Source organism: Mus pahari, chromosome 5, assembly GCF_900095145.1.
Source record: "Mus pahari chromosome 5, PAHARI_EIJ_v1.1, whole genome shotgun sequence".
NCBI lineage: Eukaryota > Metazoa > Chordata > Mammalia > Rodentia > Muridae > Mus > Mus pahari.
Window position 1 is genome coordinate 161236394 of NC_034594.1, and position 24945 is coordinate 161261338.

Here is a 24945-nt window from a genome sequence, read left to right on the forward strand (position 1 = left end):
TATGGAAATGTAAGCCAAATAAACCCTTTCCTCCCCAACTTGCTTCTTGGTCATGATGTTTGTGCAGGAATAGAAACCCTGACTAAGACAGTTACTAAACATTAAGATTCAGATTTATTAAATTCCTCATCCAACTCCTTAGAGCAAGTATTTGGAATCAAGGCTACTGTAGAGGTTTCCATCACTTACATAGTGACAGGATTTAGACCCACACTGGGACACACCATACAGCAAAGCTTTCTAAATGGAAAGGAGTGTACATGTATCAGAAATTGTGAATCATAGAAACAAAGTCAGAACTTGATTTGATATCATGTATGAACTTAATTATTAGCAAATTCCTCTTGGCCCAGGGCCAGATGCCTGTAGTTGAAACAGTATTTCACAACATGGATGCCTTGCTATTTCACATGATGACTGCCTTGTTATCTCACAAGATGGATGTCTAGCTATCTCACAGAATGGCCCCATTGCTATTTCACAAGATATCCCCCTTGCTATTTTATAAGATGACCACTTTATTAATTTGCAAGATGCACCCCTTGCTATTTCACAAGATGGCTCCCTTGCTATTGTACAAGATGGTCACCTTGCTATTTCACAAGATGCCCCCCTTGCTAGCCTTAGATGCAAGTTACATTCTTCCATCCACTACTAGAGGTTGTCAATTGCAAAATCTATAGGAAGTTGCAGATGTCTCAAGAGGCTTTCCAATTAACTCCTCTCAAACACTTTTGCTAACAGGCTATATTCACATAACCTACAATTATCTCTAGAGTTGATAGGAATTCTCTCTCAAAAGATATTGTGATGGCGATGATAAAGATGAAGATGATGATAATGAAGAACATGATGATGATGTAAGCATGTTGTTTCCTAGCTTTCCTGTCTGATTTCTTGACACACTAGCATTTCCTGTGGCCCTTGGTCCCTGGTATTCCCATACCCACTGCAGTGACAGCAGCTAACCACTGCAGTGACAGCAGCTAACCACTGCAGTGACAGCAGCTAACCACTCTATACTTGATTCTGTGTTAGAGGACAGGCACTTTTGATAACATAAGAGCTTTAAGTCCAAGTCAACTCCCCTTTCTGAATACAGACCAATAAACAGATATCTGTTGTTCAACCTATAATAAAAGGGTATTTCAACGACTGGCTTTAATGCTGGGTGACATGACTTTCCTCTTATTCCAACAAAAGGAACAAATGATCCAATAGCATCAAGGAAACAGAGAAACATTCCATAATAAGAAATCTGAATAACAAATTGTCCTGTGCACAGAGAGAAGCATACACCAGGAATCTGGATTCTGTATAACAAAGTTCCTGAAACACCACATTAAATCAAGCATAGAAATAGTTTTCCTCCAGCAACTCAGCATAGTTCAAAGTTGTATTCCTGATCTTAGTATCAAGAAATGAGACATAAAAACCAGCCAGCAAAGCTACAAATCTATCAAGTAGTGAAATGACTAACATGCATGGCTCCCTTTATGAGCCTTCCCTGGAGATGGTTAGATCAACTGCAAACATACTCAATAAAATTTACTTCCAAGCATACTGAAGGCAATGTGGCATACTGAGGGTTTCAGCATACAAGATTCTACTTGAATCACAGCTCTGTAGCTATCACTAAGAATGTTGCTTTCAAAACATCCTGTGCCTCAGGGAAACAACAAGCATGGAGGGGTCACAGGGAGAATGGCAGAGAGCAAGTATCTGCAATGGTTAGTTTTATGCATTTCTCTGTATCTTAGAATCAAATCTAGGAAGAGAATATCAACTGAGGAATTATCTAATTATCTAGATAGATCAGGCTGGACTGTGGATATTTGGGAGAATTAACTTGCTTGTCAACTGACCCAGTCTCTCAACCCTCTTCCTGCTCCATACTCTCACCCATTCTGTGGGCAGCACCATTCCCTAGGCTGTACCCTGAACTCCATAAGAGTAAAGTTGAGCAGTGAGCTGGTGGTATGGGTTCCCTGTTTGACACTGCACTTGACTATGGATGTGGCATGAAGCTGGTTGACTTCCTGTCTTAACTCAGGTAAATCCCCTAAGACTTTTCAGGATACATGCCCACTGTGGATGAAGATAACAATAGGAACCATGGAGACACTAGTGATGGTAATACTTTTCTCACTTGAGGAAACGTTCTCCCTTTATGTAATTTGCAGACTAAATCAAATAATCTACAAAGTGAAATGTGGTTCACTTTTCATTCCAGAGCCTAATAAGCATAGCAGCTTCCAGAACATCTCTTAGCAAGTAGCAAATATAACTGCTATGTTGATAGAGCCTCTCTGACTGGGATCTCGCATAAACATGGGATGGCCAGGTAGAATCTTGTGCATGATGCCTTATTCCACTGCTACCTCCACAAAAGAAAGTATCATGAACCAAAGCAGAAGAGCATTAATTATTTTAAAAAAGAGTTTAAATCATAAAACATAACCACCAAGATGTCCAGTGTAGTTTTAACCCCATCACTGCATAAATGCCAAAGTCAGACTCAAGAAAACTGGACTGCAGGTGGTAATTTTGTACCACAGCTTGAAGAAGTAAGACACAAACTTTCAAGTACTGACTGCTGACATTTGAAACAATTTCACTTGAAATCAGGGTAGAAGGATGTGTCCTTGCCATGGTTATTATTTTAGGGCAATAATTCTAAGCACATCGACTCCAGTCAGTCTCAGATAAAAGAAAGGATCAGGGAAAGAAGACATTGTAGTTGAAATTCCCCCTACTGGCTCCTGTTGGGACACCTGATTCCTGGCTTGCACCCTAGTTGGGTTGTTCTGAGAAATTTAGAACAAGAGGGTCAGGTTGAATGATACACGTAGTTGGGAGTAGGTCTTGAGAATTATAGCTAAACCCTGCTTTTAGTCCTGTCTCTGCATTATAATCTACCAAAATGCGGATTAGGTGTGCCTTAAAATTGTCCACCATGGACAGAGGCTCCCCAGCCACCATGGCTTCCTACCAGGAGGACCAAAGTCATGAGCCCAAATAAACCTCTCCTCCCTTAAGAGGCTTATGGGAAGGATGTGGTCACAAAGGTAAAGGTAGCCATCAATTTGCATAATGAACAAGATACTGACTCAAAGTGATAGTAGTTGGATTGTTCAGGAGAAAGTGTTTACCACTCAAACCCTAAGGGGCACCCCCTAAATCTACATGAGGTACTATAGCCTATGGCACCTTCAAAATGCATCTCTGCTATGAGATTAGATGGGACAGAACTTTCCCTGTCCAATTACATTACAATATTAGTGCAGCAGGAGGCCTGTGATGGGACAAGGAAAAGGGAGGCAGAGCTAAGAGTTGCAGAGACAGAGAGAGTGGGAGGTGATGGGGGAGATGTGATGGGGGAGATTAAAAGCCAAGATGGAAGCAGAAGGACAGGAAGAACCTGAACCAGCATGGCTTTAAATAGCCACAGGTAATAATGATATCATAAAGGTTAGAATAATTGGGATAATTTGTCTAATCTTAGTGTGCAGCTTTTATCATTATCAATTGGTTCTGAAATTGTTGTATTAGCATCTTGTGAATTGAGAATTTATTGATATATAAACCTGACTTGTTAATTTTAAGCTTCTAGAGTTTTTGGTTCTACCAGGTTTCTTGGTGTTGTGGCGGCTGACTGCAGGGTAGACAGTCATTTCATGGGGCTGGCGTGGCAGCCAAAGAAACTCGGGAGCTCTGTCCCCATCAGAGAGTTGGTGGGTAGAGTCAGAGTTGGCAGAACCACAGTAAGGCTTGGAGTTGCCAGCACACGCACAGGAACATGCCAGTTCACTTTTTAATATTTCCCACAACAATTAGATCTTGATACATTCAGACAGAATGGTTCTAGTTTGATTTTATGTTAGGCAGAGTAGGAGATTAACAACTGACTACTGACAAAACCCAACTTCTTTTTAAACAATGTTTGATGAGAACAGCTGTGTAAAACTTATGAGATGACTGTCTACAAAGTTCTACTTGATTTTAGATCATAGTTGCCTGGAGAGGCTGTATAAAGCAACATCATATATAAGGAAGGAACATGGAATGCATCACACACCAGACAGTCCCTGCTATGTGTCACGTATCATCATAGAAACCATAGCAAAGGTACTCTCTCTGTCTGCTGCTGTGACTGTCATGGTCTCTCAGTGTCTCCTGGATTCTATTAACCTTCACACTATTATACTTATCTCTAGCAAGCAAAGAGCTATCACAAAGCACACATCATTTATCCAATAGTTGTTAGTGACGTTTTATTACTTCTGCTCAATCTAAGTGGTATTTGTTTCTATGTGAGGAATTTCTTTGTTTTCTATAGTTTTCCCTTAATTTCCAACAGTGGGTAGAATAGGTGTTCTAAGCCTTGGGGTTAGAAGCTCATAGGAGGCAGATCTACCTGTCATAATTTCTGATAGGAAACATTTTTATCTGGGAAAAAGTGTGTAGAAGGAACTTGGCCCTGACTGAGAACCTTCAGTGAAGAAGGTGTGAAGCTCTGCTGTACATCTGGGGTCTATTTTCTCAGTTGATTGTCAAAGTAGCAGAAAAGAGTGTAACTGTACCTAACACACATTCACACACACACACATGCACACATGTACACACATATGCACATACACACATGCATGCACGCTTGGATATAGACTTGGGGTCCGGGGCATAAGCATACACAAACATGCACGTCTCTATTTTTTAAGGTATTTTAGAAACTTGGTAGTTTTAATCTTTGGAAAGATCCTAGAGAAGAGCATGAGAATTGCTCTGTCACCCCCATGTTTCAACACTCTGGTCCTTTTTACCCTTCTCACTCAGTCCTCAAGTACATGCACAAAAAATGAAAACATGGACCCTATGCCGTCTGACCCTGTCTAAAAAGCCAAACCCAGACATCTAGTACTTAAGAAAAAAAAATTAAAGGGCGCTTCCAAAGAATTCTCAGAAAAAAAAAAGGCTAGAAGACAACTAGTTCCTTGTTTCCACAACCACAGGAGCCCTGTAGAGGGAAAATGTGTGGGGATGCTCCACTCAGCAGAAGGTGGTGGGCTGTAGCATACATGATTCAGGAACCAATGAATATGTGCTCTTCTGCCAGGGAGCACATTCTTGATACAGAGAGTGAGAGACCTCAGGGGCCTTCGTCCTTCTCTGGGTGCACAGCTTGGAAATAATCAACCAAAAGGAGGCATGGAAGCTGTAGAAAAACTGGGAAAGAAACATGAATCATTGAATTCCATTAAAACCATTTCCTCCTCAGATGACTGGAGGCTGAGGCAGAAGGTTCACGAGTTCAAAGCTAATGTGGTCTATGTGGTAATACTGTCTTAAAAGTAAGTAAATCATTTAATAACTTATATTAATTGTAAATAACTGCATAAAATTATATTGCTAAAATTAATTATTTATAATAATATATACAATAGTAATCAAATAAAATTATTCCTCCTACTCTTGGTCTCTACACCTGCCTACTCCTCCCCATCCCAGGCTGTATCTCTTATTTCTTTTTTCTGTGTCTTACTAGATCTTGCCTGTTAGTTTGTTATGACCCAACCTTCTAGAAACTATTCCATGAATTCAAGATTAATACTATCAGAGAGTGCATCTCTGAAGAGGAAATTGCACTGTAGGACCCTGGCCATGATAAGAATAACAATGGATGAAAATAAAACATCCCACCTACAGGTTTGAAGCCCAAAGACAGGCTTGGGTGCGGTCCAGCTGTCCAGTGTGTCTGCCCAGGAAGGGAAAGTCCCTAAGTTTGATTCCCAGCACCAGTAAGGAAAGAAACAGAATAGAAAGCTAATACAAGACACACAGAAAATTGAGTGTGCAAACGTAAAACTCAAATTTACGATAATAGGAATTAGAGGGCAAAGCAGAAAGGGCAGAAATTCTAACCAATGCTTCTACTTACAGATGCAAAAGTTTCCCATGAGTTATAGAAAAATAAACATAGGAAGAGTTTTAAGAAGCAAACTGGAGACCTAAGAATAAATGGTAAATATAAACACATTGCCAGTGCCACCACTCGTGGAAAACCAAACTCAGAACACAATCAGCAAATCTATAAACTTTTCCTTAAAAATGACCCAATAAATGAAGTAAGTGAAATATTAAAGCTAAGTATGTAAAACAGAATATGAAAAGATGGATTTACAGGAAATATCAGGGCCAGGAAGATGGTTGAATCAACAAGGTGCTTGTCTTAAAACAGAGGATGTGGGTTCAACCTCCAGAAACCACGTAAAAAGCTGGTGTGGTTGTCTGCACCTATACTACCATCATTGGGTAGACAAGAGAATCCATGGAGCTTACTGGTCAGTTAATGTGCACATACATGTCATGCACACCCACAAGTTCACACACACACACACACACACACACACACACACACACATACACACACACCCCACAACTGAATCTATATACAAGAAAGAAAAGAAAGGAAGGAAAACTTGGTAACTAACAGAGCATGCAGGGGAACACCATGCTTTCCATACTTAAATTATGTCTCCTACATGGAAGTAACCAAAAGGCGACTGCAGTTATGTGATGTTGCCTCAGGTCGGTACCCGTCTGAGACTAATACACCCATTACAAGATAATCCTGGGAACTTTGCTGTAAGATTGTGTCTCCTTGCAATATCAGAAGCTGAAGCTATACTCATGAAGTGTCACCATCAAGGCCATCCAGTGTGAGCTGAACAAGAGTAGCACCCAATAGACAAACTCTGGGGAGAAGTCCATGAGGCTTCAACCCTACACAAAGAACTACAGGCAACTGAGTCAGGCTGGGTGCAGGAGAGCTGCCTGCCCCAGAGAAGAGCACACCAATGGGCGTCTAGTGCCAAATGGTCAGCCTTGAAAACATACACACAAGTCCCATTATATGAACCTAACAGGTTACATTTGTGAATATATATATATATATATATATATATATATATATATATATATATATATGTGTGTGTGTGTGTGTGTGTGTGTGTGTGTGTGTGTATGCAACATCACCTAGGGAAATAGAGGCCACGAGAGCAGGGAGGGGTTTACAGGAGGGTTTGGATAGAAGAAAGGGAAGGGAGAGGTGGTGTAGTTAAAATACGATCTCAAACATTAAAAAAGATAAATAGGTAAGACTATAACAAGATTCTCATACAGCACATAGTATAGCTCTCCTCAGTTTAAGCAGCATCTTAGATCTTACGGATTATGTTACAATTCAGACAACCAAATAACCCTGACTTACAGAGTAAGTCAAAGAAGCAAGTCCCTTTACAAAGGCCAAGTGGGGCATTGTAACCATGGGCATTTAAAAGGACACAACCATCACATACGGCTTTTTGTACCTTGGAAGCGCACATTGAAAGAATTAAGTCATAGTTTTAATTTCCAATTCTCCATTCTAGGGAAGATTCATCAACCACTCAACTTTACACAGCATCCGTAAAGATTGTAGGCCTGCATTAATTACTTATCTCATGACTTTGACCCAAAAAGATGCAATTTAAGGGAAGAAGGGTGTATCCTGGCTTACAGTTTAAAGGGATACACTCCATCATGGTGGAGAAGCCAGGATGGCAGCAGAGAACAAGTAGCTGATCACACTGCACTTCCATTCAAGAAGCAGAAAGCAAACAGGAAGTTGGCATCAGCTACTAAGTCTTGTCCTCAGTAATGCACTTCCTCCAACAAGGCCCCACCTCCACAACCTTCGAAAACAACACTACAAGTCAGGGATTGACTACTCAACCACATGAATCAGCAAGAGATATTTCACATTCAAATGACAAAAGCCATCATGTTATGCATCAATACGTTAAAGGTAGCAGTAACACTGTGACAGTAACCATGGTGGGAAATGTTCATATGTTTGTAAGTACAAAGGATTTCAGTTAAATTGAGCACGCCATTCATTTCTCACTATTTTTCCAATGCTGCCACACAAATGGCTCCCTCTTTGTACTGACAGCAGTGATCATTTATCTTAGCTGCCTTGATTTATGCTTCCTAACATTTCTGTGAATTTTAAAAAGCAATTAACACCGCACATTTTCAAACCTTCACAAACATTTATGAAAATCAACCAACAGACACTATAAAAAGACAAAGAATTTCAACACATAATTTATGATCCTCAGGCCCACGAGTCTTTCTGTTTCTATAGCTTAACAACACCCTTTCATACCTACCTTTGTTTTATGCTGATAAGCCTACATAAGTCCAAAAGGATATATTGAATTCTTTTTCTGGCAATTAGATTCCATTTTCTTCTCTCAAATTCTTATTTTATTTTAATCCCAAAATGTCATGGTTTGACAATGGTAGAACTCTAGGTTCCTGAAGCATACATTGCTAATCATGTTTAAAGAATTGAACTCAGAATCTTGGAGTTGCCGAGACAAGACACCTGATACTATGATGTCACTCAAATGGTCTCATCCAAACTTTGGACACTGCAGCTTTGGAAGTTTACTTTAAATATTATGAGAATTTCTTTGTGATTTTTTTTTAAAAACTTAGTTGCATGGTTCCCTAATGAAAACTATCTATCTATTTATATTTCCATCCATCCATTCATCTATCTATTTACTTATTTTTACTTTATTGAGACTAGCTAGCATGCAACAGTGCACATAGAAATCCTGAGTGCCTCTGCTTTCTGAAGGCTGAGATTAAAGAAATGAATCATGACATCATAAATACCCCTGGGTGCTCAGCATGGTCTGCTGCTAATATGCATTCTAATATTAAATTCTATATCCCAAGGTCTGCTTGCCCTAAGATGAGCAGATTCTCATGTACACCAGCCTTTTTTGTGTAAACTGCACCCCCAAATTATCCCTGATAGCTTAATAAAGGTTGCTGACATCCTGTAGCCCAGCCTTGTGTGTACTATGCTTCTCTTGGGCCCTCCCTGAGGTGAGGTTTGGGGGTACACTAGCTTGTAGACACCTACTACTCTGGCCAGAATTGGGTAATGGGCAAAGCCTATGAGTACAGGCTGCAGGCTTGGATGCCAGCCTGGACACTTCCCAGGTGCTGCTCTGTGGTTGAAGAGAGGCTCTGGATAAGACTGAGAAAGTCTGAGTGAGACTGGAATGCGATGTCTGTGGATAAAGCTTAATGCTGTCCCAAACCAAGGCAGGCAGGAGAACCACTGTCTCTTTAAGACTATGATGGTGGTTGCTCAGGACAGGTGGTGGTGAAATCACAGAGGCACCGAGTGCCCGTACTATGAAGTCAGGACAACAAGGTCACAGAGGCCATCACCAGGGAACAGGCTGCATGCTTCCCACAGTGGATGCTTGACAACCAGAAGTGGAACACCATGTTGAAGGCTGGGAAACGAACAAGCAAGCTGCATGCTTCCCACAGTCAAGAGTTATTGAAAGCTAACACGAGGTAAAATATCATGCTACTCTGAGCACCCAACCCACCCACAGAAGAATAATGGCAACTCATGAGAGCTTACATGAAGTAGGGTGAGTCAACTATGGTGGCACATGCCAGTAGGATTTGCTAAAGGAAACAAAGACAGAAAAATAGATTCCTTATGAGTTTGAGGCCATTGCAGTACAGAGCAAATCCAGGATAGGCCAGGCTACACAATAAAACTCTGTCTCAATCAATAATAATAAATACATTATTTAGATTTGGATATTTGGAATCCAAAAATCTTGTTCTGAGTTAACATGAAAATGGTTATATGTTCAATAGTAATGATGTTACTATACATTCTCTTTGAGAGAGGTCAAAATAGAACATACTTAGATAAAAATGGGGCTGCTAGATTGGGTCAATCTGTACTTATAATGACTTCAAACCACTAGACAAAAGGTATGTTATGTTTAAAGAGTGACTTTGTGTTTGTGTCAACAAAGGAGTAGAAAAGGCTTTAGATTCCATCCAAAATCATAAGGATCAGATGTGATTGAGGGAGTCCTCCTGAAGATCTTGACTTCAGACAGGATGAAAAGGAAAACAAAAAGGACTGAATGGGTAATGCTTAATGTTTCTATTGAAACCACTCTGAAACTAATGGGGACATGTCTACGTCTCCAGCCAGAACTTCATCTATTCATAGCCAACAGACCTTGTCTACAGAGTCCTCAGGACTTGTCACACCACCCTGTCATATGGCTGGATGGAGATTTATAATACACTTTGGTTACAATCTGAACTGGCTTAAGAAAGACAGATGTATTTCACCTGCTCAAACAAAGGTCATTGAAATCTTCATTAATGGATCTGTACACCTCACACATTCCAAACATTGTTGGGATAAAACTATATATTACTTATGAGAGCTTATATGTTCTCAGAAAATGACAACCAAGGAACCAGCCTTACCAGGATCCACCCCCTTGAGGATGCTGGGATGCCTGATCCTGCCTCCGACTGCCTCAATGCTGTCTCCTCAGGAGACTTATATCCAGAATGGCTTTAGGGAGAGTTACTGACCTCAGATGACCTTGGTTCCTACAACCCTACAGACTGACCAGGTCTTCAGTTGAGCCCTGAATGTTCCCATCCCACAGAGACCAGACAACAAATGACACAGCTCGTTCCTCCATGCTTAGCTACTATTTCAATTTTCTTAGGGTCCACAAAAGATGCTATTGCTCCTAAATAGCAGAACACAGTTTTAAGAGAACATGTCACCCCATTCCCAAGAAATGAGATGAATGATTTTTGGTGATTCTATACGGTAATGGATACTTGTTATAAAGAGGTTGGTTACAAGGTATTAAATTGTCTTATATCAGAAAAAACAAGAAGTAAAAAGTTAAACTCAAGGATTTCTCTCTTTTCTCTGTCTTTCATTATTATGTAGGGAGAGAAGGTTGAAGAGAAAAAGGGGGAGATATAGGAAAAATATAGAAATAATAGGAATCATTTATAGATTATTGACTCTACTCTTCAATTATTAGAGCTACTACTAGCCAAAAATCTTACATCAGTATAGATATTTGTATATTAATACATATCGAGGTTACATTTTGTTAGACTGGTGTAGACCTTATACATTGATGTACAATTTGAGGCTATTTTTGTTAAAACATATCATGTACTATGTTTCAAATCTTATGAGCCGCATGTGGTGGTGCACGCCTTTAATCCCAGCACTTGGGAGGCAGAGGCAGGCAGATTTCTGAGTTCGAGGCCAGCCTGGTATACAAAGTGAGTTCCAGGACAGCCAGGGCTATACAGAGAAACCCTGTCTCGAAAAAGAAACCAACCAAACAAACAAACAAACAAATCAAATCTTACAAGGTATTGGACCAGTACAATTCATTTGTAGGTGTAAGGTTCTAGTCCCTTTTAAAGATGCTATTGCAAACTGTTTAAGATAATTAAGAAATGTAAGTTGATACTCAGATAGTCAAACTCATGGCCATATCAGACACTAGACTAATTTATTACATAATTTGCTTCCTAGGTTGAATAGGTAAAAACAAGTTTACCTATTCAGATATGCTATGAATAGTTAGATGGTCTTCAAAAACCTCAGAGACTAAAAGAATATGGCATTTAATGATTTTTTTTATTTATTTAAGGCCTTTTTATTGAGACATGTCAGCTCCTGGCAGCACCCCATTCTACTTGGAAGAAGATGATGAGCATTGAAGGATCTCCATTTGGAGATGACTTCAATTATGGCAAGCTAGCTACTGGGCAAAGAAAATGCCCTAACTCTCTCTGCAGACAGAGTGCTGTCCAAAATAAACAAAAGTTGAACATAGGCAAAGTTCCTAGCTCACAAATATGTCTGGGACAAAAGGATAAAAGTAGATGCTCCAACATTATAGAGAATTTGGGGAACTATCCAGTCAGCTTGTCATTTTGATAATTTTTGGAAGCCTGCACTTCCTACATACTTAGGTAGTATTTATTCCTTCTCAAGTTTCTGATGGGGTTGAAGACTACATAGTCATAGTCTCAAAATTAAACTTAAGTTATAACAGATCTAAGAAAATGTTTTAGAGTCTAAAGAGATATTTTAGGGATAGCAAATGCAAGTTAGGAAGGTTGGAGGGCATGAAAGTTTAAGTTAGAACAAGGGGGTTTAAGGTTGGTAAGTGGAGGCTAGAGGGTCTAGACCATGTTTTATGAAGGTTGGGCGAAATTGTAAACGGGTGTTTTAAGATTGGTAATTACAAGTTATAAAAGTTAGAGGACTTAAAGTCTTATGATGGTAATGAGAAATGTGATTTAAATACAGAACTCTAAACTCACCAAGATAGGATAGATAATAGAATACTTTCTCCTAAGTTGCCAAATTCAGATGGACGGGACATTATAAATGTAATTATTACACCAGAGATTGCATAATTGTTCTTCTTGTATATAGTTTGTTACTGCAAGAGAAAGAACCTTTTTATTTAGACAAAAGGGGAAAATGTTGGGGTTGGCCTGGTGCTGTTATGCATTCTAATGCTAAATTCTGTGTCCCAAGATCTGGTTACCTAAAGATGAGCAGATTCTTACATATACCAGCGCCTTTCTTATAGAAACCTTGCCCCCACCCCCCAATTTTTCCTGATTGGTTACTGACAGCCTGTAGCTGTGCAGAAGAGAGGTAGGCAGGGGAAAGATTCCAGGGCCTGTGAATCTCAGGTAGGGACCATAGGAGAGAGTCAGGAGAGGAGGAAGAAGGGAATTTACCAAAGATAATGTGGACCATGAGCATGTGGCCACAAGGGCTGGCCTGATGAAGCAGGAGTAGCGCAAACAGAACATATGTCAAGTGATATACTGGGGTTCAAGGCATAAAAGCAGACAAAATAGGGGCTGGAGAGATGGCTCAGTAGGTAAGAGCACCCGACTGCTCTTAAGAAGGTCCGGAGTTCAAATCCCAGCAACCACATGGTAGCTCATAACCATCCGTAACAAGAGGGAGTCACCCTCTTCTGGAGTGTCTGAAGACAGCTACAGTGTACTAACATATAATAAATAAATCTTTAAAAAAAAAAAAGCAGACAAAATAGTTTGGAGGGTTGATATCTGCCCCGCTCCAGCGCTTTGACACTTATTATAATTCTAGAAGTCTCTGTGTCTTTTATTTGGATAACAGCTAATTAAAACGTAACTGCCGCCATATTAATTTCCAGCATTAGTTACTAACCACAGAATAATTAAATCATGATGCACTAGTGGATTTCTTTTATAAACATATCATATATTTATGAATATATTATAAAATAGATTTTATTTATATATTTACAAATTATATATTTATAAGCATATAAATGTATCATATTTATAAGTATATTATAAATATATTATAAAAGATAAATATATAAAGTAATAAATTATATAAAATGTGCATGGTGTACACATTGGATCACATGAATTCAGGCATACATGTGTAGAGGTATGTGCATATAGGTCAAAGGATAATTTCAGGTCAGGCCTCAGTTCTTGTCTTCTACATTGTTTAAGATAATGTGGGTCTCTGGGTTTTTTTTGCATGTTTGTTTGTTTTGCTTTTTGTTTTTGATGGGTACATCAATTTAGGAATGTTCCTACCTCTGCCTTCCATTTACCCACAGGAGTACTAAAATTATAGATGTTTACTACTACCGAATCTAGTATTTTGTGGGTTCAAAGGACTTAAATGCAGGTCCTCGGGCTGTGTGGCATCACTTTTATTCACGGAGCCATATCCACAGCCCAGCAATGGCTCTCCTTGTTAGCATCTTCAGAGAGAGATGATGGATGCAGACACTGAACCTGGACACTGCTTTTGTTTGCTTGCTAGCTTGCTTACTTGTGTTTTATTTCAAAGGAGTGTTAGAAGTGACCAGAATATAAGGCTAGTAGGTACCATGCATTTCTGACGACTTGAGCTTTTAATTGTTCATGCTCTAGTCAGTTTAGAACCAAGAACTTCCCAGAATTCCTTTCTACCTGCAATGAGCGGAAGCTGCTGTACATAATCTATAATGGTTTATGTGCATGAGTGTCACCGGCACCGGCTCTTCTGTCATGGCCATGCTATGGCTTCAATGCCAACTCTTTAAGAGTAAGACTTCACTGTTTTAAAAACCTTCAAGGATGTGCAGTATAATTACTAGCTGAAAGTAGACAAGCCTGACCAAATGCCACTCTATGCCTTCCTTGTTAAATGAGACTTTTGCAAGAACAGTGTTCTTTTAAGTATCCTGCCCAGCTTTAATCAGATTCAGAGCTGAGACTGGCTTTGTGTTGTTCTGCCAAATGTTCCATAAAGTTTACACCCTAGGACCAACAGTATTGTGGACCAGAGATAAGAGAGCAGGGGGATTAGAAGAAATAGACAACGTGTTTATTCAGGACATGAAATTCCATTGTTGCTCATTGGGGAGGTGAATTTATGGTTTATTTATTTCATTTTGCATGTATGAGTGTTTTCCATGCATGTATGTATGCGTACTGTGTTCATGGCTGGTGCCTACTGAGGTCAGAAGAATGTATTGGATACCCTGGAATTTGAGTTATACATGGTTGTGAGTCACCATCTAGGAACCAAACCTTGGTCCTCTGTAAAGGCAGCCAGAGCCTTTAATTGATGGGTCATCTCTCCAGGCCCCTTTGGGGACAATTTTAAGGTCACAGAAGTTGTCATTGTTTCCCAGAAGATTAAAAGTGTATTATTGTAAGCTGTATAAAATTATGTACAAATGAGAGAAAACATCCTTTTGTTCTGATTACAAGCAAATTTGATATTGATATAATACTGAAAAAAGGCCAGTGCTTAGGAAACACCAAAGAATTCCAAATCCCTTTTCAAGAAGCACAAGGTACTCTGTGTTCCTCTGCAGGCCTCCTTTTGCCTGGCATGTGCACAAATGCAATGAGAAGACAGATGACTAATTTAGCTCACCCACTTAGGAATATGTATGCAACACTACTCCCAGGAATCTGGCTCCATCAGCCTTCTAACATAAAGTTGGACTCTACAAATCTAACTCTACTCGTGGGGCATCTTCTCTGACAGGTGATGGTACAGTCGGGGTGGTCTCCTCCTCTTCCTCTTCCTCTTCCTCTTCCTCTTCCTCTTCCTCCTCCTCCTCCCCCTCCTCCTCCTCTATATCTTCTTCTCTTCCTCTTCTTCTTTTCCACCTTCTCTTCCTCTTCTTTTACTCCTCTTCTTCCTCCTCCTCCTCCTCCAGACAATACATAAGCTTGCATACAGATTTTGAATACTAAGAACTTACGTTAACATCAAGATAAGAGTTTTACTTTCATTAATTTAGTGTAGGCAAGAGTCATAGAGTCAGAGACCCAAAACAATTTCATTTGCACTTCCTCATTCAATAGAACAATACCAGTATTCCAAGTTTTTAAAATAATCATCCTCTGTAATAAGTTATTTTAAAAATATGAGTCCAAGTTAGAAGTCGGTTTGCAAAATTACTCATCTTTAAGTTGCCTGAAAGAACCCTAACTTTCATTTAAAATAGACTTTAAAAAATCCAGCGTGCAGCTCTCTCAGAGGCTGGTGAAATGCCACAGACACATGAGTGTGCTAAATTAGTCAGTTAGCACTCAATACTCAAACATACAGGCACTTCACCTTCTTGGGAGGGTTTGTGGCAAATTCTACACTTATACTTCAAGACCCTTTGACTCCATGCACTGGTAGAGAGATTTCCGTACCCACCACATGGAACACAAAGCATTGGGAATTCAGTTACAGTTTATAGTTTTCCATTCTTTCCACTCCAGCCAAAAGTCAGCAAAAAAAAAATGTCTTACAGTTTACAACACACTCTCTCTGTTTCCAAAACACATTGTTTCTTGCCGCCACAGCCTTCTTCTTCTTGTTCTTGTTTTTCTTCTTATTCTTGTTCTTCTTGTTCTTGTTCTTGTTCCTGTTCCTCTTCTTCTCCTTCTTCCTCTTCTTCTCCCTCTCTCCTTCTTCTTCCTCTTCTTTTCTTCTTCTTTTTCCTCTTCTTCCTCTATTTCTTCCCCTTCTCCTCCTCTTCCTCCTCTTCATCTAGAACTGCTTGATAAAACTACTCCAGACCTTCCTTCCTTCCTTCCTTTCCTTCCTTTCCTTCCTTTCCTTCCTTCCTTCCTTCCTTCCTTCCTTCCTTCCTTCCTTCCTTCCTTCCTTCCTTCCTTTCCTTCTTCTTCCTCCTTTTCTCCTCCTCCTTCTTTTCCTATGCTTTGTTTCTCATCAGCCAAATGCTATTCCAAACTGGTGGAATAAAAGTTTGCAGCAAGCCAGGTATCAATATCATAACATCTTTAGCAATTCAAGTCAGGTAAAATCAAACAGAAAGCCCAATATAGAAAAACACAAATACCACACAAGCCATAGGAGCCACACAGCTGAACTCAATCTCAGAACTGTGGTAGCAGAAAGTGAATAATATTCCTTGTAAAGGTGATGATAGGTGTCCCTGAAAGGAAAGATTTTCTAGTTAGACCTAAAGGAATGTCCAGGGTGGTAAACTAAAGAGGACCTTGAGTCAGGACCTCCTGTTAACAGAGCAAGCACTTTATTTATTCACCACAGGAGTTATCCACCCCGACCCTTTTGGTGAGATTTTGCAGTGGTTCCCACACCACAGAGACCCTGACCCTGACCCTGACCCTGATCCTGACCCTGACCCTGACCCTCTGAGTCCCTCGTGCTCTGGCTCCTGCTTATTTGTGAACCTCCTTGGCTTCCTCTTGGGCCCCTTCTTCCAGACCTCCAGGGTCTGCTCTGTGGCTCATCTGCATTCCTTGAACATGCAAGACCCTATGTTACTCAGGATCTGTGCCGCGGCTGTGCCCTCTGACTGAACTCGTCTTTCCACTTGTCTCTACATAGCTGACTTCTTTTTACCCCTCAGGTTTCAGATGCTGTCGCCCCCTCAGAGTTCCTGTGGCAGCCTCCTTGGAAAAGCCGCCCACCCCCTGCCATAGTTTCCATGGTCACACTTCAGGCTCCTCTGCTGCATTCACTGCAAACACCTGTCTTGTTTATTGGACTCCCAACTGGCCATTGGTCTTTCTGACCCCAGTGTCATGGCCAGAAGGTAACAGAACTGAGCCAGCAGAAGGAAAGAATAGCCAAAATAAAGAAAGAAATAAAAGTCAGTGGGGGCGGGGGGGATAAAGTGCTAAAATGAAGCTTCCTAAAATAACAGCATTTAAAACCTTGGCTATTTTTCTTAAACTTGGTTTTCTGAATAGGATCAATGCTAGCTCTGGATGAATTACAAGTCTACTGCCTAAATACTCCCTCCATTTTCAAGGTCCTCACTCCCTTCTTCTCATTTAGTCACCAAGATCAACTTTGTCCCTCATTTAATTGTCTACCCCTGTCTCCCTCTCATCTTTCCACTCCGAGTCCTGACATCCCAGGCAATGTCCCTGTTGCTCCTGTGGCTCCCGTAGTGCCTGTGTGTCACTATGGCCCCCATAGGTCACTATGGCTCCTGTGTGTTACTGTCCCCACTTGCTAATTGTTCCATGGAGTTGCCTTCTTCCTGAAAGATGTACCTAACGCCACTGCCATCTCCCATTTTACTTTTTTAAAAAAAATCAATATTAGTAAGTACAAAATCCTTCGAATATCAATTTATATTCAAATGACTTTTCCTGTACACCTCCAGCAGTCAGTATTTCCTGCTACCCCCTTAAGATGACCCTCTGGTCTACATGATAAACGTTTGCCTCTTCATCCGCAAACCAAGTCAAGTCGATGCTCTGACTGTGTTTTAGCTTCATCTGCCGCAGACTGGGCCGCTTGTCTCTCCCACCAGCAGAAACACAATGTTTTCTTCCAAGCACGGTCCCAGTTCACAGTTCACATCCAACTTGGGTTCATCGTCTTCAGCTCTGGCCCATGCTCTCCATTAACCACATTGCCACCTGAGCCAGTTCCATGTAAGGATTATGTGATACCTCTGGCTCCTTCACATGTGTAAATTTTATCTCTGCAATGAGGCTGAGAGCAGTGTCTGTGTCCTTCTTCCTTAAGCTCCCAATGGTGGCAAAAGCAGTGAGAATCCAAAATGAGCCATCTAGACTGTCACTAAGTCACAAGCTCCCCCAGGATGAGGTCCTCTGACATCAGTGACCACTCCAGATGACCTGCAGACCCAGAGCTTTCTACCTTCACCTCTCTCCCTCAACTCACTGTGCCTGTGATTCTCTCATCCATACACATTTCCCTTGGAAATCACTAACTCTTTTTCCAGTCTTGGAATGACACTTACTAACCAGAGGCAAGCATGCTCTGCCCCCTCTTCCCTAACCACTTAGCTCAATATCCTGTAAAGGACCCCATGGGTTCACATTAAATGCTCTTAGTTTATAGCACCTGGCACACCTTATCGTGTTTGACTACTTGTTGTGCACGCTGGAGTTAAGAACTTTGGCTCTTAGATTGATGGCAGCAGAGATAGGGCATTTGCTATCCACTGAATAAAAAAATGCACAATCAAGCCCAGCTCTTGATGAGATATGTTGAATACACTCTGACTTTAGTACAAGACCTCTACAAGACCAGCAAGTGTTCTTAACCCTTGAGCCATCTCTGCAGCACTCCCCAAATTCATTTGTAAGCACCCTGTATACCTCAGAAATTGGGGTCTCGGGGGAAAAAAACAAAACAGGTAAAAACCCCTGAGTTTATAGACTTGGCCTCTCTAGCAACAACAGGTGTGGAGCTGAGGCTTTTGGAGACACTGTGAGAATCTGAGTGAGCCTCTTCAGTAAAATTGATATGTAGTAAAATTGGTTTAGACCAAATCAGTAGCAGCTAGAAAGGTGATCAGTCAAGTCTGAGGTTGCTTTAAAGGCAAAGCCAACTATGTGAGCTGGTGGACTAGAAGGGTCTGGAAAAGGATAAAAAAAGAATCATCATGGATAGACAGCATGTACACAGCTGTGGGATAAATTCTGGGGAAGCTGGAAGGATCTGATTTGAGAAAGGGTGAGTAATTGGGAAGCAACTCCTTAAATGTGGGTCTTAAAGTTTAATATGCCACTTTGCATACTAAACCTTCCCTTGATCATTGTTCCAGTGTACAAGCTGCCTGGTCCATATTTGCCTCTTAAACTGATAACATGCAATAGAAAAGCCAGGGACATCTACAGCCCACGTGGCTGCAAGAAGCACCACCTTCACAGGACACCCTACCCAAGATACTGCAAGTCACCTCCCCAAATCTCTCCCAAGTTCTAGTTTCAAAAGGAGCAGTGCAGTTAGTGGCGGGGTGCAGCCTGCATGGCCGAGAAACACATGAGCGTCACGAGAGCATAGCAACACACTGATGCTTATTCTTTGAATTGCATAGATGTGAAACCTGGCTGTCACACGGACACTTAAAAAGAAACCAATGTATTCACCCTGGTCTAACTCTTCATCTAGTCCAAGGTCAGAGAAGATGGCCTTGACACAGGAGTGACAAAGACCACGAAGCAAAGGATCCCAGAGGGGTGGCTCAGAATGACTTGAGCAACCATCGGTCATAAACTGAGATGGATCAATAAAAGACAGGGCTCTCATGCGGCTTCCTAAGTAGCCCAAATAACCAGCTACTGTGTTAGATGCCTATAATTTAGGGGTAAGGCTGGTAACAATGCTTTATTTATCTTCATGCATTGAAGTATATGTCTGTGAAACTTTCTGAATTGGGGGATTCAAAAAAAATGAGACTGTTTATAAACATACAGTACAGCCCTCAGGGCATATAATGATTGCGTCTCTTGTGAAATAATTTAGTGGCACAGTGAGTTATGATGCGAACTCTAGAGTTATCCTTGGACAGGATCAAACCTTTCTCAGTCTGTGAGCCTTTCTTTTTCCTTTTTACCCTCCCACCCCCCAAGGCTTACAGACTCTAAGCAGTTTACACAATAAATAGTCATTTCCACAGTAGAAATGGCCAACATGTCTAAGCCTCAAACAGAACCTGCTATTATGGTTAAGAACCAAGGTTGCTGTTCTTCCAGATTTTCACAGCCACACAACTTTCGACCCCGCTGATAGAAATGCTGGCATCAACCTTGTTTTCTTGATCTCCAGAGAAAACCACCATCACAGGAAGGTACTAACAGTGCTGAGAAGTGACCCCAAAACTATATCTACAAAAGTGCAAGAAGTGACCCCAAAACTGTATCTACGAAAGTGCAATGAACTATAATTTATTGATGGCAATCAACAATAAAATTGAAACATTCACAGTCTCAGGCCATCTCATAAGCAGAGATCCCGTGCCATGAGAGATGAGCCCGTCTGTGCATTCTCCTCGCCTGAAATGCATCCTGGACTCTGATGAATCTGTATCCTTATTTTCAAAGGTCATTGTTTAAATGCACTCCCTTGTGTGAACCAGAAAGCTGGAACCCTTGCCCAACCTTGGAGAACAGCAAAGGTGGTTCGCAGTATGGGATATGAATAGAGATCTTCTGGGAAGTTCTGCAGCATGGAAGGTCTGGTTATTAGAGGGAGGATTTATCCAGCTGTCAGGAAAGTGCTAAGCACACCCAAGACAAGCCCCAAAACAATATGAGCTTCCATTGCAACAATATTTCCAAGGTTGTAGAGAAAAAAAATAAAATGAGATTAGGCAAGACATCTGGAGTCCAGCCTGGGGTCACAGTTAACACAGTTAATATATCTATGCTACTGTCAAAATATAGCATGCAGACAACACAACCTGAAGTAACCCTAACACATGAGCAATCAATATAACAGTAAGTGCTCTGTTAAGGGGAGGAGGGTAAGATTTATAAAATGAGATAGGTAACATCAAATAACCACATCAAAGTCAAAACTGAAGTCAAATCCTGTCATGCTGCCCCACTGAAGACAAGAGGCCTGGTTGGGGATGGGGTAGGGGGAATTTACATGAACCAGAAACTATCATCTCAAATCAATCTTGATATATTATAATATATTATTACATATCAAATGTCTCCACCATATTGCTCCTGAGTTTTACAGGTACAGATTCTAAGCTTAACTCTACGTTCTGAACCGGCGGCTAGTTTGCCGCTTCCCTCCATTCAAACATTTAATTCAGAACTCTATGTATTACAACCTAGCTTTCTATCTCAGATGACTTTGATCAACTATAAAAGGGAGATCTGAACAGATGAATGTCAGGTCGCAAACCATACCAAAAAGAAAAAGAGAAGAGAGCCGTCGCCTACCTATGGTTGTGATAACAGTACCAGCAAAGAAGAAAGAGCTTCCGAGGTCCCAGTGACTGACTTGATTGGAGCTGTTTCCTAAGGGGATAATCCCTGCGTTTATTGCTGCCACTATTTGCTGCAAGTTTAAAAAGAGACTCATCAGTACATGTCAATCACACAGCAGCATCAAACATCTCAACTCCCACCCCGGGCATGACATCAACTTTTAAGTCTTTGAGTTTTCCATTTAAAAAGTTTTAAGAGATCAAAACGTTATTACCAACAATATGACATCACTTAAATCATGAGAATTTTACCTTTCACGGCAAGGGAGTGGATTGGCATGGAGCTGCTAATGGTACACATGTATAATATCTCCTCTGACATGTTTAGTAACATGTTTGAATCAACACCTGAGTATATCACTGTTCTCTAGCATGAATGGCTATGGATTTAAATATCATATTGCATACTATATTTAAACAACTCATGATAGCTTCATGAACATGTCTATTATTCCAGATGTTAATGGTAATGTCCAAGACTGAGCTGTCTACAAGAGCTGATAGCATGCTTTGAAAGATCTAGTGAAACGGACTGAGGTGCGAAGAAGACCACGGTGACCTGTCACTAAGCTATGTCTATCCTCTCAGATCTTAGATGCCTTGGATCTCTATAGACTCTAGTGAATTCTCCCAGGATGAGAATTACCCAAGGCCATCATAAGCAGAGTTCATGGGGACCACAGGGATCTGCATGTTCCTTGTGTATGCCACGTAAGTAGTAGACTACGAGATGGCATGACCAGATCCTCTGGTAATGTGAATGACGTAAATTTTATAGAGGTGGATGCTCTCAGCCAACCATTGGACTGAACATAGGGTCCCCAATGGAGGGGTTAGGGAAAGGACTGAAGGAGCTAAAGGGGTTTGCAGCCCCATATGAAAAACAACAATATCAATCAACCAGACCCCTCCCCACACACACACACAAGTTCCCAGGGACTAAACCACCAACCAAAGAGTACACATGGAGCAACCCATGACTCCAGACACATATGTAGCAGAGGATGACTTTGCTGGGCATCAATGGGAGGAGAGGCCCTTGGTCCTGTGAAGGCTCTATGCTCCAGTGTAGGGGAATGCCAGGGCGGGGAGGCTGGAGTAGATAGGTGGGTGGGGGAGTACCCTCATAGAAGCAGGGAGAGGGGGATAGGATAGGGGGTTTCCAGGGGAGAAATGGGGAAAGGGAACAGCATTTGCAATGTAAATAAATAAAATATATATATATAAAAAGATAAAGAAAAGAAAGAAAATATGTAAATGATGTGGATTAATCAGAAGAAAATATGTAGCCAAAGAGGTACAATGTGATAGCCAGATGATGGGTTCTGCTGCAACTAGAGAAAGCTAATCACTTAGCTTTCAGGCTTTAGAATGGGCTAGAGAATCATCTGATAGGGAAGGAAAAGGTCAAGACAGCTTGGCTTGTTTACGATGGAATCATGGTTATAAGCAAAGGGAGATTAAAGGGCACCCTGTTCCACTGGCCACTGGCTGACAGAGAGTGAGCAACTTAGTAGAATTGTGACCTCATTTCACAGCTGCTCCCAATGGGTGGCCACCTATAGATTAAAACAGCAATACTTGTGTGCAAAATTTGGGTCATATTGTTTCCATTTACTGTATAATACTTGTTCATTGTAAAAGCAAAATTAGGAAAATAAGGAACGATGCTAAAAAGATGACTAAAACAATCCTCAGTATTCCAGAACACAGACACAGCGCTGTAAGTGTACCGAGGCACTTCTGATAGCTCTTTTTTTTTTTTTTTTTTTTTTTTGAGATAGGGTCCTGCTATGTAGCCCAGGCTGGCTTCAAACTCTCCATCTCTCTGCCTTAGCCTCCCAACTTGCTGTGATTACAGATATGCACCACCAAATCTGGTTCAATATACTTTTTATATAGTTAGATTCATAAGCTATGTTAAATGTTGTATTCTCCATTCTTAGTTAATTACAACTTGGTAATGACCAAGAAAAAACTGTGTATTGACTAATGCAAACTATTAATGACTTATTTAATAATGTCCTTACTGGTCATATTAACCATGTGTTTCTATTTGCTATTCTTATATTTATCATAATCTAGTACAAATAGACTCCTGCTGTTAGAAAGTATATTTCATTATGAAATACTCTTTTGTGAATATATTTGTGTATAAATACTCCCCTGTTTCTAAATATTTCCTTGGGAGAGATTGCTAGAAATAAATTAGCCACATTAAAGATCATTAATATTTTATAATGCTGGATGGAAAATATCCATTATCTATTTAGAAGACTATTTATGACTGTCGCTCAACAACATACAAAGGCTTAGCTATCATCCTAATATTGATAACATTTTATCTTCACTTCACTCATAATAAATGTTTAGAGTCTCTACTTTTTTGTAAATAACATTGGATACTAGTATTTTACATTACATGTCACCAACCAAAAAGGATTCACATGCGAACATGTGCACAGTGCACAATGAAGCTGACCCTGAGAAAGTGAATTCTGCTTGTCTGACGTGTTCTTAGTGACAGATCATGTAGTTCCCCTTAATTATTGATCTTGTAAGACATGCCCTGCTGAGCTAAAGAGTAGGTTCAAAGCCAGCCTGGGTAAATTAGCAAAGCGTTGTCTCAAAACGAAAAGAAAGGAGGAGGAGGGAGAGGAGGAGGACAGGGTGGAGGGAGGAGGGGCAGGGAAAGGATGAGGAGGAGGGCAAAGAGGGAGGGAGACAGACTGGGTGTGTAGCTGGGTTGTACAGCACCTAAGTGGCATACACTAAGGCCTGGATTCTATCCCCAGCAGCAAGCACAGACAAAATTAAAAATCAAAATTAAAATGTTCTTTGTACTTTTATGCAAATTTTCATGAGTCCAGTATATTTAGATTTTTCTCGAGGCACTGTGATGCACACCTATACCTGCAAGCAGAGGCAGGGGGACTAAGAGCTCAAGGCTAGGCTATGGAGAAAGACCTTAGCTCCTACTCTATAATGCTGCAGTATGCTGTTCTCTCTCTCTCTCTCTCTCTCTCTCTCTCTCTCTCTCTCTCTCTCTCTCTCTCTCTCTCCCTCTCTCCCTCCCTCTCTCCCTTTTTCTTTTCCCTCCCTCTATCCCTCTCTCTTCCTCCCTCCCTTTCTTGTCTCTCCCCTCCCTCTATCTCTCCCTTCCTCTCTCTTTCTCTTTCTCTCTTTTTCTCTCCCCGTTTCCCTTCTCCCCCTCTTCTCCCCTCTCTCTTACACAGACTCTCATCCCACACAAATTAAACACTCACATATTTAAAATACAGGAGATCTATAAAAAGGAAAAAGAACAGTCGCAAAACAGCTCAACATTCCTACCACAGCTTAAATTTATGCCACAGCTTAAATCTTTATTGCATCTAGGAAACACACCTGGGATAATGTTCTGTATTCCACACAGGCCTATATGATCACTTTTAGAGAATTTACTTTTTTCTGTTTTAGATTTAAAAACATACTAACCAGCATTGAATACACAAATGTATATTTCTCATCTTTTGAGGTATCAGTTCTTGAAAGATTTTAGTCTCAGAACCACTTTATAGTCTCATTGCTTACTAAAGATATCAATGGAGCTGGGTGTGGTGCCACACACCTTTAATCCCAGCACTCGGGAGGTAGAGGCAGGCAGATTTCTGAGTTCGAGGCCAGCCTGGTCTACAGAGTGAGTTCCAGGACAGCCAGGGCTACACAGAGAAACCCTGTCTCAAAAAACCAA

General features: G+C 40.8%; 1 protein-coding gene across 6 annotated transcripts in view; it reads right to left on the reverse strand.

Moving 5' to 3' along the window:
• Positions 1-24945, reverse strand: part of Kcnk2 (potassium two pore domain channel subfamily K member 2) — a 200398-nt gene that overhangs the window by 76691 nt on the left and 98762 nt on the right. For 4 of the 6 annotated variants that reach the window (XM_021197377.2, XM_021197376.2, XM_021197375.2 and 1 more), the window contains exon 3: positions 21166-21283. The exons of the other annotated variants lie outside the window; for them this stretch is intronic. In XM_021197377.2, coding sequence (XP_021053036.1) covers positions 21166-21283 — 118 coding nt within the window. The remainder of the gene's footprint in view (positions 1-21165; positions 21284-24945) is intronic. 6 annotated transcript variants of the gene reach the window in all.